A 13437-nucleotide genomic window follows, 5' to 3' on the forward strand; every position below is an offset into this window, starting at 1 on the left:
TGGTTTTCTCATAAATTTTAAGTTTCATCATTAAGTGGAATATTTGTTCTAGGTTTCTGAGCCTTGTAGTTGCTTTCTCAGGAATAGAGGTTGAATTATATCAAATGATTGTTCATCATCTATTAAAATGAATATTTTGTTTTTCTTCATTAAGCAATTACTTTAAGAAATTTCATCGATAGGTTTTTCTAACGTTGAACTGTAATTTTGTTACTTAGATAAACCCTACTTGTTGTGCTATATTATTCTTTTATTATACTACAAAATATGATTTACTATAATTTTAGCATTTTTAACCACTATTCTAATAAGTGGAGTTAGTGTGTGTACACACAGACACATATATACAAATATATGGACACATTTATTTAGGTGTATAACTTTAATTTTCTGTGAAGGGATCTATTACTTCTTTTTTTGTTCTAAAAATTTATGTCTATTACCTCAGTCAGAACTGTAAATAGTTTCCTATATCAGCCGTATTTTTAAGTCACTACCTTGAATTAAGAAACCTGCTTTTTTATTATATTAATTTATTTAATCCTTATTAATTTTTTCATTCATCTTTGGGTTTACTTGGATAATTTTTTCTAGTCTCTTGGATTATAAACATATTTCCTTTATAATCTTTCTTCTTTGCATTTAAGGTTAAGAATTAATCTCTGAATAATACTTTAGCTATTCTCATGAAATTTTGGAATTTAATGCTCTTATTGTCTTTAACCTTTAGTTTATAATTTCCATGTGATTTAATTTTTAATTCTAGATCTCATCAGAATGACTTTATAAAAAATCTATGCTTCATATTTGGGTAGATTTTATAATTGTTATATTTTTATTTCAAAATTGATTGTGTATATGTCAGTGAATACGGCTTATTTAATTTAATCTCTGGGGTATTTGGCACAGTGATAGTAAGATGTGGATTTATCAGTTCTGATCTCAGGTACAGAAGAGGAAGACAGGGAACCTTATTATCTGTACTGACTCAAGCACAGGCAGCTTTAGCACACATAGTTATAAGACATAGACTCAAACCATGAGCAAAAACTAAGCAGTCAGTCAGGAAGTTTAGAAACATCTTTTGAGTCAGTGACTTTCTCCAGTAAGTAATGAACATAGAAAATGCTTGGTATGATGTTTTCTTTAATGTGAAAGAAATATCAGATAGTCAATGTCTAGTTTTAAGAGAACTCAAGCAGATAGTGCTAACCTTCTATAATTTGGAGTTTAAAATAATGATCCCTCACACTCTACTATCCAATTTCAGTGCAGTGTGGTTTGGGCAGCAGAGCAAGCTTTGATGGCTGGAGAACGTTGCCTTTACCATTTGAAGCCCCAGTGTGAAACTCTTGTGGTTGGGCACAGAGGAAAATGGTAGGATCTGTTATGGACAAGCCAGGGGAGTTTATTTAAAATGGAGTGGCATTTATGCTTGAAATACTTTAAAATCACTAGTAAATTTTTTAAATTGTGCTAATGTTAATATGTTTAATGGGTGAATAGATGAATACCAAGAACTTACCTTCTTCACTCAATCTTTTTTTCAAAATTCAAGATCCGTTTATTGGCAGGCTGATCATTTTTTATTTTCACCATGCCTTTCCCCAGCTTTAATGCATGAATGTTCTTTCGTTTATTCTGTTTTGTTTTGACCCTTATGAGTCTAAATCTCAGCTCCTCTAATTGGTTTTCAAAACCTTCTATATAATTGGAGCAGACCCTCTTGACTATTTTTTTAAATGTTTTGCCTCAACTCCTGGCACAACAGGCTGTCTGTGATTCCTTGTAGCTGAATGCTTCAGATATCTCCATACCTGAAATTTATACTTCCATATCTCCATACCTGAAATTTATACTTCCATCTCTGGCCTGAATGCTTTTGCCCACTTCCTCTGCCTTTGCAAGTCATTCTTTGCATTTCATCTAAAGTTCAGTCACCTCTCCAGTAAAACTTCTCTATTTACTCTCCAATAACTTTTATAGTTGTAGTATAGAAATTCCCTCTCAACACTGAATTGTCTCTTAATAATGTTCTGTAATTGTTACTCTGTTCTCCTCATAAATAGGCAAGAGCAGAGATCACAATTTAAACTTCTGCTTCCCCGAAGAAAGTCCAAGAATAATTTGCAAAGAGCAAGCACCTACTCTGTACAATAGGCTAGCTCTCTACTGTACAAATTAAAAAATTAACATTTATTAGTTTAAAGCATTCCAAAGCATCAGCTTCAAACCCTACATAAATGTCTCTCAATTTTTAGAAGTATTCTGTCCCATAGGTGAGTTATTTTAAAGTTTGATGAAGATTTCTTTTTTTAGAAAACTTAAGGAAATCAGTGAAAAGTGGTCCACATCTTTTTAAGAATTAGTGTATGGGTAAATCTTAATTCTGTAGTGTTAGTTTTTAGAGCCAACAAAAAGGCTGCCTGACAATGAATCGTATGGCTCTAGACCTTTTTCATATTTTCACTATTCCACCAATTATGTAATTAGCATCTATGTTTTAATAATTGGTTATATATTCACATGCTGTTTACACAAAATGTGTCATATCTTTTGAAGTAAAATAGGAAAAAAAAGAACACAGGCTTGCAATTCGAGACTCCCTTGTGTAATTTGTAGCACAATAAAGTGTCTTTCAGGAAGCAGGTGTTTAGTTATTGCTAAATAAATATGAGAATAAAAGAAACAACATCAAGCTCTGGGGGAAAAAGAATAGACTTTATCCATGAAGAGCATATAAAAGATTCTTGATGGAATAGCAGATTTTCACCCTATACATATTCACAGATGATAACTCCTACATTAAAATTTATATTGATAGAAATGGTAAGATTTGTGTATAATTTTTTTTATTAGTACTCATCCAACCTGATCAGTAGCTTAACTTCACAGGGCTCTACAAAGATAGGTGCTCAATTTCTGATAGTATCGCAGGGGAGTGCAATGCTTTGGCAATATCTCAGTGAAGAAAGTAGCAAATTTATTAAGAGAGGAGACAACTAGAAAACATACTTAAGTTTTGGTAGTCGTTACCACTCTGTATTTTGTAGTGAAGAAATTAACATGTTAATATATTGATAATAGCTAACCTTCATATAGTGCCATGAACCAGATATTATTTCATATGATTTGTATAGGATAAGTTGTTTAAAATTCATATTAACTCTTTTTTTGAAATCTGTTCTGCTTGCTATCTTCTCCATTTTACACATTGAGAGACTAAGCAATAGAAAGTTCTAGTAACTTGTTTAAAGTCACACAGTAAGTAGCAAAGCTAGGATTAAAATTCAAGCAGTCTGGCTCTAGCATCCCTGTTAGTAACCACCTACCTAAGTCATGACTGAGAGTTTATGACAAAAATCTGTCACCAATTACATCAAGAATAACAAATACTATAACTGTCAAACTATGTGACATCAAGCATTGTAATCTCTATGTATAAGGAAAGGTATGAACAATAAACATTAAGAGCTAGAACAGTTATATTGACCTTGACTTAGTACTCTTGAGAAATCTGTGTGAGCCAGACAGGTCTGAACTGAATAAAGAAACAAAGGAAATCAGATGCAGGCCCTTTTTGAAATCAAGAATTGCTTCTTGTGAAAAGAATTCTTATATTCTGCAGAACATAGAACAGACTGAAATGCAGGGTAGACCGTAATTATAGTAAATGTTGTGTCCATCTTCTCTTGTTTCACAGTCTATCCTTGAGACTATCCAAGATATAACAGTTCATTCCAATGGATCAGCAGACCCTGGACGGTCAGTTCAGAATTCAGTAACTGGTGAGTGAGTCTGTCTTTTCACTTAAACTATGTCTTTGCTTTTGTATTGGCACTCAATAAAGTAAGCAATGAATTTCTAAAAGTAAAATGTGAATGTGTTTTTCTCCGCATTTTGATTCTATCAAAATGTACTCCTCCCACCTCCAAACACCGTTTTGTCACACCAAACAAAATTAATTGAGACAAACTGGAAGCAGAATCTTTTTCCCTTTTGTTACACCATATCATTTAGAGCCTACTCACTTGGGTAGTGTCTGTGATTTTTGGACCTCTTTCATAAGTAACCTGTATCTGCTTAACAGTTTTAAGTAGACCAGGAAGTAGGCCACTTTCAAGGATCTCTACTTATGCTTCTGTAATAGCAGCAACATTGGGTCTAGATGGACTTAATTTTAATATCATAAGAATATATAGAAATATCCCCTTTTTAGACTTTCCTCTAGTAATCCTCAATGCTTTTCATGAAACAAAAATCTAAAATTGAAAACATCAGATTAAATAGAAAGTTGTCTGGATAATAATTATAGAAATTTTGTTCCTATGGAAGTCTGATGACACTGTTTAACTGAAATCATTCTGGGTGAGTCTGATGTTTTTCCTTGAATGTAAACCATCTAACGTGCTTATGGATTAACTTGTAAATATTTTGTACTTATTTTGCAGTAAATGGTATTGATCGATTAAATGAAATATCGAATTTCCTGCATCCTTTGTTTCTTAGATGATGATTATCTGGAAAAGAACATTCCAGCAGAAGCTGAAGAGCTGTCCTTTGAAGTATCTTATTCAGAAATGGTTACAGAGGTGCCAAAGAGAAATAAATTTAAGAAGTCAGATTTTAAAAAAGAAGACTATGTTTTAACTGTAAGTAAAACCTTTCATAATTATTTCACTAACTTCCTGTAATTTCTCTATGGTGCAAACTAAGATCTTTAAAAAAATTTCTTTGTGTGTGCACAAAAGGATGAGGAAAGGCCTGGTATCAGTGTCGCCTAACACCGGGGGCACCATTTGTTGCACAGTGCATAGCCTGCCTGGCTATTCCTGGCAGCCCTGTGTTGAGGAATAGTTGTGAGAGTATATGCTTGATTACTATTTTATAGATAAAATAGGATTTCTACCTGGCTTGTATGCTTTCGTGCACTTTATATCCTTACTTTAGTTATAGGTTAATGCGTATTCTAACCATATACCTACTTGTGCCTCTAAAAGCACATATTAAAAGGGGGTATTGCAGAAAGTCATAGCCATAACAAGTGAGAGCTTATAGGACAGATACTAAAATTCCATCAAAATAAACTCAAGAATTTATAATGTTATTTTGGGATGGGTAAGTAGTACTACATACTTGGTTATCCTGAAAGTTTCATGATTATATATATATATATCTAGATAGATTGATTGATGGATATAGGTATAGATATATAGATATATATCCAGGATATTATATCCTGAAAGCCCAATACAGAAACTATGTTACGTTGATCTATTTGCTACTCAATAAATGCATTTATGGAGTTCATGATGTGCAGCTCCGAATGTTCTGTGCTGATCAGGGCTTGCCGAATGATGATCAAGGCTCAGGCAGTTTTGGAGCTAACGGAATGAGTCATCTAGAAACTGGCAGAGTCTTTGCCCCAGGCAGCCTGAACCATCCCCAAACACCCTATGATGGAGGGGAGGAAGAGGGCAGGGCAAGAACTGTAAGACTCACTGAGTGCTTTCTGCGGGCCCCATGCCGCACTAAGGATTCAGTCGTAATCACCTCTGTGACTGCTCCCATTTTATATCTAAGGAAACTGAGACTCAAAGAAGCTAAGGGACAGGTCCAACACCCCACAGCTAATAGGTGGCAGAAACAGGATTTAAATCTATGTATATCAAACTCCCAAACCCTTCCTGGTTCCTTAGCATTCTGTGTGCTGGAGGACACAGTGGCATTCAGGGCAAAAGATGGATTCCAGGGGGACTGGTTTCAAGGGGAGCCCCCCTGAATCTTTAGAGAGAGTTGTGCAAGCAAGGATGTTGACTCCCCAGTTCCTGCATCTAAACTGTCCATCTCCTTTTGAAGTTTGGCTCACCCGGGATTCAGGCCAGCCTCCAATGAAGAACTTTGCATAGGGTTGAGTACATGGCAGTTGCTCAGTAAATGATTGTGGTTCTTGTTTATATTGTTTTTATGTGTTACTGTTATGTGGAGTCTTGGTCTCAGAAAGAAGATAAAATAACTACGTATTTAATAGTACAAGGTATGCCCAAATCATAGCCTATATATTGTTTTACTTTTAAATACTTGGACCTCCAAGGAACAATTGCTGAATGAATGAATGAACGAATGATGGTTTAAAAACCCCAAGGAAGTTCTAATTTAGGGAACCCCTGCGGAGAATGTGTACTTAAAGCTTTATAATTTAAATAACTGTTGGATTTTTCTACTTCAGCAGTTTGTTTTCAGTACCAGGTTTTCTGAGAGCAAAGTATTTGTAATATACCATATATATATATATATATATATATATATATATATATGTTACATAATTATCTATCGTACTTATTGTATAATACTTATATTTTATCATTATTACTTACATATTATATAGGAACAGTCTCTTGCTTTTAAAAGGTCTTACTTATCATCTTCACAGTATTTCTAGATTGTTGAAGGGTTTTCATTGTTAAAATATATTTTGCCTTCTAGTATGGAAATGGAGAATATAACAGTATCATCTTTGAAATGATGGTATGATTATTTGGCACTTTTAATGAATTTTTCTTTTTTAAGACTTTGGGGTCATGTAAAGTTGATTTTTAAGGTAGAATAAATACTGTCTCAGCAAGCATGTGCAATCAGTTTCAGTTTGGAAATTATTTACAGTCTTTTAAAGTATGCAGAAGAGAATTAATGATGTCTGATTTTAGGATTAATGGTCTAAAATAAAAAATATATATCAGAAGCTCTCCTGGGAGTACCTAGATGGTGTGCCTGTGTGCATGTCTCACATGTGCCCATGGTATGTACATTTCATGTGATGTCTGGGATGTACATAGTTGATGATACAGAATTTTTCTTAGTAGAAAGTGATTTTTACAGTTGTGATAGCAATGTTATAGTATACTTAGACCACTGTTTTGCTTCTAATTTAACATAGTAGAGATCTTCAAATGTTCTAAAATTCATGTTTATAATCTCCCTGTGATGCAGCATACTACTCAAAGATATTTTTGCAAATAGCATTTCTTGCTGTAAAGGTTTCGAATGTCAAGGTGGCATTTGAATGAAGGTATAATAATTTTCCTAAAAATAATAATTTTAATAATAATAATAATTTCCTAATAATTTTCATAAAAAATTTTTACTATGTATTTTAGAAATTTATTGTTCAAAAAACCAGACTTGGCCTAACTGAAGCAGGAGATCTGTCTGCTGAAGACATGAAGAAAATCCGCCATCTCTCTCTGATTGAATTGACAGCCTTTTTTGATGCCTTTGGAATTCAACTGAAAAGAAACAAAACAGAGAAAGTAAAAGGACGAGGTAATTAAGAAGTCTGATTTCTTCTGATTCTAATAGTTTGATACAATGGAATAAGATGTATTCTTTTTTTCTTTCTTGACATTTTACAATGAAGACAATGGGATTTTTGGAGTTCCACTTACAGTCCTACTGGACAATGACCGAAAGAAAGACCCTGAAGTGAAAGTTCCCCTTGTGTTACAAAAAGTGAGTAGCATGTGAATGAATGGGGAATTAAGAGAGCCTCTTGCAGTTTGATATTTGTAAACCCACTAGTGAATTTTACTTTAGATTTACAGATGCTAAAGCCTTATTAGGAGTCAAGCTGTTGGTGATTTTCAGCTTTCCATGAATCCCCATGACGTTTCACAATCATTTGGACCAATTTGCCTTGTTGTGAACTTTCGGAGCTTATTGTCTGATCATAAAGCATCAGATGATGGATTCAGATGCTCCATGACGTGGCTCCCTTTGGTTATGTGTTTTCTAATTTTTAAAAAAGTTATCGTGTCTGTGTATCTGTTTGTATGTGTATTTGATTATTCTGTCTGGGATAAAAGATGACAATTAATTATCACTAATGCATTTACTGATCATACAAGTATTTGCTGAGATAGATCATAGGTTGGGTGTTTCAAAAGGTGTACCTATAATTATTTAAATGAATTTTCCAAACAAAGCTTAATAAAGTCTGAAAATCAGCTTGTTTCCAGTGTTTTTTAGATATGACTGGGAAGATAGGATACATCTAGATGAAGAAGAATTTTGGTCTTGAGAAATTTTGAAAGTGATATTATCTGAACTATCATATCCTAATATCTCTATCATTGGTGAATGGTTCATTTCCTTTTAAGTCATGTTTTTTATAGCCAACTGTTTATACTGGTTTACCTAAGTATTCATTTATTCAACAGTGACATCCAGCGGCACAATTAAAACTCCAAGCCCTACACACCAACCTTACTGAATTTTAAATTGAATTTTTAAAGGATACGTAAAAGTATGATTGAGGAAACTTAGTTTATTCACAGTAATAATTATACATCTCTGTATTATCTTTCTAAATTTTGCTACCAGTGCCTCAAATTGAGTTACTCCTCAAATCAGGTGATTGATTGGCTGCCAACGGGAGGATGGCAGATGATACCAGCAATGTGCTAGTGTGCACAGGGGCCATCTGTCGAGTGCCTGTCCTGCACAAAGTTGTGCCAGTGCCTTCCATATCCTGTCACGTCTGGTCAGTGCCAAACAGCCCGAGGAGTTCAGTGTTATCTCACTTCTACTGACGAGGCAACTGAGGCATCGTAGGTTGAGATAACTTATCCAAGAACACACAGCCAGCAAGAGGTAGATATGAAAAGCACTGCAGTACATATCCAAAGCTAAAGGCCACGGTGACTCTAAGGTTCTCTTTCTTTCCTTGAATTAGAACCAGAATTACAACTTTTGTCCTTTGTGTAAAGGACAGAGTTTGAAGAAAATGTATAAAAATAAAAAACCGAGAAGATTCAATACATGAATTTATTATTATTAATGTAGGTACAAAAACCTAGCACAGAATTTAGCAAATGAAAGGTGCATAATAAATGCTAGTTAAAATAAATCTGGATTTATATCATATTATCAACTCAATAAATGTTAGCTGTTATTACTACTAATATTAAGTGTTCCTCATTTAATAGCTTGAGACATTACCCTTATATTTAGGAGAAGGAAACACATCCACCAGAAGAGACTTATCCAAGAACACACAGCCAGCAAGAGGTAGATATGAAAAGCACTACAGTATATATCCAAAGCCAAAGTCCATGGTGACTCTAAGGTTTTCTTTCCTTCCTTGAATTAGAACCAGAATTACAACTTTTTGTCCTCTGTGTAAAGGACAGAGCTTCTTGTGGATGTGTTTCTTCCTCCTAAATATCTATTTCTCTCCATACCTACAAAAATTTCCTTGAATATCTTGAAGGGGAAATGGCAGACTCTGGATCTTGTTCTTGGGTGAACTTGGGCACGTCATTTATCGTTTCCATGCCTCAGTCTCCTCAGCAGTAGAATGAGGATACTAATAGTACCTGCCTCGTAGGACTATTGTGAGGGTTTAAATGAGTTAAGAGATGTAAAGTACGGAGAATGGTATACGACATGCAGAAAGTACACAATCAGTGTTAATGGTTGTTGTTGTTGTTATCATTATTTTGACACCATCATCATCACCACAAGAGTTCATGAGAGCTATAAGCCTTTATAATTTCTACCTCCTTGGTCAGATTTCTAGAATTCCTATAGTTTCTTAGCCAGAGTAGTTACAACTAATGATAGTGAATTTAGAATCTCTTCTCACTGGTCTGTCTGCAAAAATAGATCTAATAATTAGATCTTAAAATAACTAAGTGGGAGCATACTTCCTTGGTAAAGAGCATAAGCTTGAGAGAGTCAGTGCCATTACTTTTAAGGATGATCCTTGGAAATGATACAACAGCTCTAAGTCTTCATTTCCTCATTTGTAACTTGGAGGCTAATGTAGCTCTCATAGAGTGTTGTGAACACAACTAGACATTCAAGTACATGTATATATGCTTGGTAATTTATCGTTTGTTGTAATCATTATTATTTCAGATGTTTATAATCATGTGGAGATATTTATTTTTGTAATGTATCATTCATTGCTTTCTAGTTTTTTGAGAAAGTTGAGGAATCAGGTCTGGAATCTGAAGGAATTTTTCGACTTTCAGGATGTACTGCCAAAGTCAAGGTACCGAATATTTTCTCTCTTCCTAGTTAGAGATCTAAGCTAACTAGACCCAGTCCATACAAGCATCAGGTATCAAGTGTTCTTATTGTTGTTGTTTTTGGTACTATCACTTGGCCCTACCTATTATTCTGTGATATCTATGCTTAGATGTTGTTTCATGGACCCGAGTTGTGTATTCTTTTAAATTAAAACAATAATAAAAAACCAACAACAGTGAAACAACACATCAACTCACCATCAAAAACTACTGCCTATCTTTAGTTAATAAAAGTTGAAAACTTCCAGCACTGTTTTTGGATTAAACACTTTAGTTTGCTGTGTTCCTTTCAGTCATGGAATTTACTAAGCCAATATTATAAGAGCCCTTATCTCCATTATCAGTTGCTTTGTACTTAGAAATATTCTTCGGCTCTCCTATTAATGAAAGTCATTATAAGAATTTGTAGGAATGGCTGTAACCACTGCAGTACACACTCAGCTTTTGTAAAACCCAGTTTCATTTTTAAAGTAATGTTACTTTCTGAATATAAAACCACCCATGCAATATGAATCCATTTACTTTGCTTTCTTATTTCTATACGGTGGCAAACTCTACAGTACAGTAAAGAATCATTAGGAAAGAAAAACTTTTCTCATAAGTTTCCAGTTAGATAGTCCCACTTTGTTTACTGGTGGTCATGCACAATGAAGAATTTCTTCCTGCCTTATATCATTCACTGGCTGGTGAACATGGAAACACGAGGAGTTTTAAATGATGAATCCCTGAGAAAAAAGTCTCAGGGCGAGGGAAAAGTGAACTTTCTGTTTAGAAACTATTAAAAGGAAATGTGTAGAGGCAGAGAAGCATTCCTCATTAATTCATTTTGGTGCATGTTTTGGGAAATTATGCTTGTTTCAGAAGTCTCCAAGTTTTTATATAGAAATCTCATGAGATGTTTTTCTAAATGGAAACAGAATAAATAGGCTATGTCTATTGGAAACTCCAGAAAGCAAATCCCAGAATGAAGTTAGGAGTAAGAGAAGATTAGTAGGAGATAGTGCTTCTAAAATCAGGGATGGGCAGGCTGAGCCTCAGATCACAATTCAGGTCTGATAGTTTATCCAGTCCCATGAAACAGCCCTGCACGGAGGAGGATGGGCCAAGCCCCAGTCTCCACACAGCACTAAGCAATTCTTCCTAAGAAGAAGGGGCTGAGGCAGATCAGAGGTGCTAACAGCGGGGGGAGTCAACTATTTGGATTTTTGCAAATAATCAGCAAGTTCTTTTTGATGGGAAATCTAAGCAATGCACCATAGTTTGCCAGTGGCAGAATGGATCAAGGCATTTTTGGGAACTGTGACATCTCAGAGTGAAGATTACTAAATATTGGCACCAGTTCATTTGGAAGGCAGGAAAATTCCTAATCACTCCTTAAGGTTTATACATTCTAAATTGAATCTTCTTTTGTGTTAGGTTCTCATATGTATGGTTATTATATAAACTGCTGAACAGATGTATCCTCAATCTGAGGATGAAGGCTATCATTTTGGTTAAACTTTTGGTTGTGTCTGTAGAATCAGAGAACCAAAATGAAGTCATAGAAAAGAATTTCTTAAACACGGTTAGACTGTATCCCTCTAAACATCTCTCCATAGTTGGGGAGTTGTATTTGCCCATATTCTTACTGGTTCTTTGTGTGTGTGTGTGTGTGTGAGAGAGAGAGAGAGAGAGACAGACAGACAGACAGACAGACAGACAGACAGACAGACAGAGACAGAGAAAGAGAGGGAGAAGGAGGGAGGGAGGGAGAAAAGCATAATGAATATGATTTAAAGTTCTCTTTTTAAATAGTTGAAAAGAGAAAACATTACATGACATTTCTTCTGTACGTGAATTTTAACATCATAGCAGAAATTACTTTTCTTTAGCTAATCTTTGACTGAAAAATATTTATCAAAGCTAATAATTCCTGCAAAGTGTTCTTATAGGCACATACATTTCTGAATCACATTTAGGTAAAAGTCCCTTTTCTCCTCTAATCAGTTTTACGTAGTTTCACCCTATTTATTTCATCTCTTGTTAGTCCAAAAAAATGTAATCCAGATGTTTTCATGGTTTGAGCGCCAAGAAAGCCAATTTGAAAGAAATCTGGGCCAGTGAACAGAAACAGGGGAATATTGCAGTTAGAGAGGCATTGTAACTTGATATATAAAAGGGGTCTTTTTTCTCTCCTTTGTTCAAATTTTAAACTTTTTTGTTTTGTTTTGTAATTTCATGTTAGATTATTTTTTCTCGTATTATACTTGGGGAAAGACCGTTAAAAAAACTCCATTATAATTATCCTCAAATTGTGCCAAGTGGATGACACTAACACTAATTTATCATTATGAATAATCCAGCCTGATTTTGTGCTTTCAGGGCCTGGTAAAACTAACAGGAACTCAGTGTTGAGGGGAAGCTGCTAGTTTTAACCACATAGGGGCCATAACAATGGAGCCCATTCCTGTATTTAAGATCATTTGGAACCAATTTAATACTTTGGTGTTTCCAATGATTTTTTACCAAATAAGACAAATTTGAGCCAAACATTGGGGAATATATTTTATGGAAAAAGGCAGACTGTTTGACATTTGAAGTTTTGTTTTTGATTCATTTCAGTTGTTCTGAGGCTGCTCTAAATGTTTTATAATTAAGTTACCTGGTCTGCTGGTTTCCCTTCTGAACTGGCTTTTGGAGTTGAAGGCAGATCATTTGCATTATTATAAAACTACCTCAGAAATGGTGGCAGGCTGTATATTTGCTCAAAGGAGATTGAAGGGCATGGCTCTGACCCTTGCCTAGTGTTCTCATTATCATTTGACAGAAAACATAGCTTCTCCCTGTCTTTAGCAAGGTAAATCCAACACATAGTCAGTTTTATATTTAGGACCACAGAAATATCAGCTCTGCTCCTACACTCCACATCTGCTCTGGTTGAAACCAATAGAGGATGTTCTTTCAGTTTTATTTTATACTGGCCATCCAGACAAGATGAAGTGATAGTATTACCCAAATATCCACAATCTCATATGCTGGGTTTCCCGTGGAAATAATACTAAAGGTTATAACAGATCAAGAGGAGGGGGATAGAATGAGCAGCTGGTATTTATTGAGCACTTACTGTATGGCAGGCCTTGCCCCTTGAGCTTTACATTATATTATCTGGTTTAATCCCTGTGAGGTCATTTTAATATCCCTGTTACACAGTGAGAAACTTGAGGCACAGGCCATATAGGTAGTCAGTTGTGGGATTTGGATAAAAATCTAAAGAATCTGGTAATAGAGCCTGCTGTTGAAAGTGGAGTCATGTTGCCTATTAGGTAACAGAGAACCACTGACAGGTTAGAATAATGGTCACGTTAGT

At 34.9% G+C, this 13437-nt stretch overlaps 1 protein-coding gene across 2 annotated transcripts in view; it reads left to right on the plus strand.

The window, feature by feature from the left end:
• Nucleotides 1-13437, plus strand: part of ARHGAP28 (Rho GTPase activating protein 28) — a 181559-nt gene that overhangs the window by 121667 nt on the left and 46455 nt on the right. For both annotated transcript variants that reach the window (XM_039845787.1, XM_039845798.1), the window contains 5 exons: nt 3704-3788; nt 4510-4652; nt 7158-7323; nt 7418-7509; nt 9977-10054. In XM_039845787.1, coding sequence (XP_039701721.1) covers nt 3704-3788; nt 4510-4652; nt 7158-7323; nt 7418-7509; nt 9977-10054 — 564 coding nt within the window. The remainder of the gene's footprint in view (nt 1-3703; nt 3789-4509; nt 4653-7157; nt 7324-7417; nt 7510-9976; nt 10055-13437) is intronic.

Source organism: Pteropus medius, unplaced genomic scaffold, assembly GCF_902729225.1.
Source record: "Pteropus medius unplaced genomic scaffold, Ma_sr-lr_union100, whole genome shotgun sequence".
In the NCBI taxonomy this organism is placed as follows: domain Eukaryota; kingdom Metazoa; phylum Chordata; class Mammalia; order Chiroptera; family Pteropodidae; genus Pteropus; species Pteropus medius.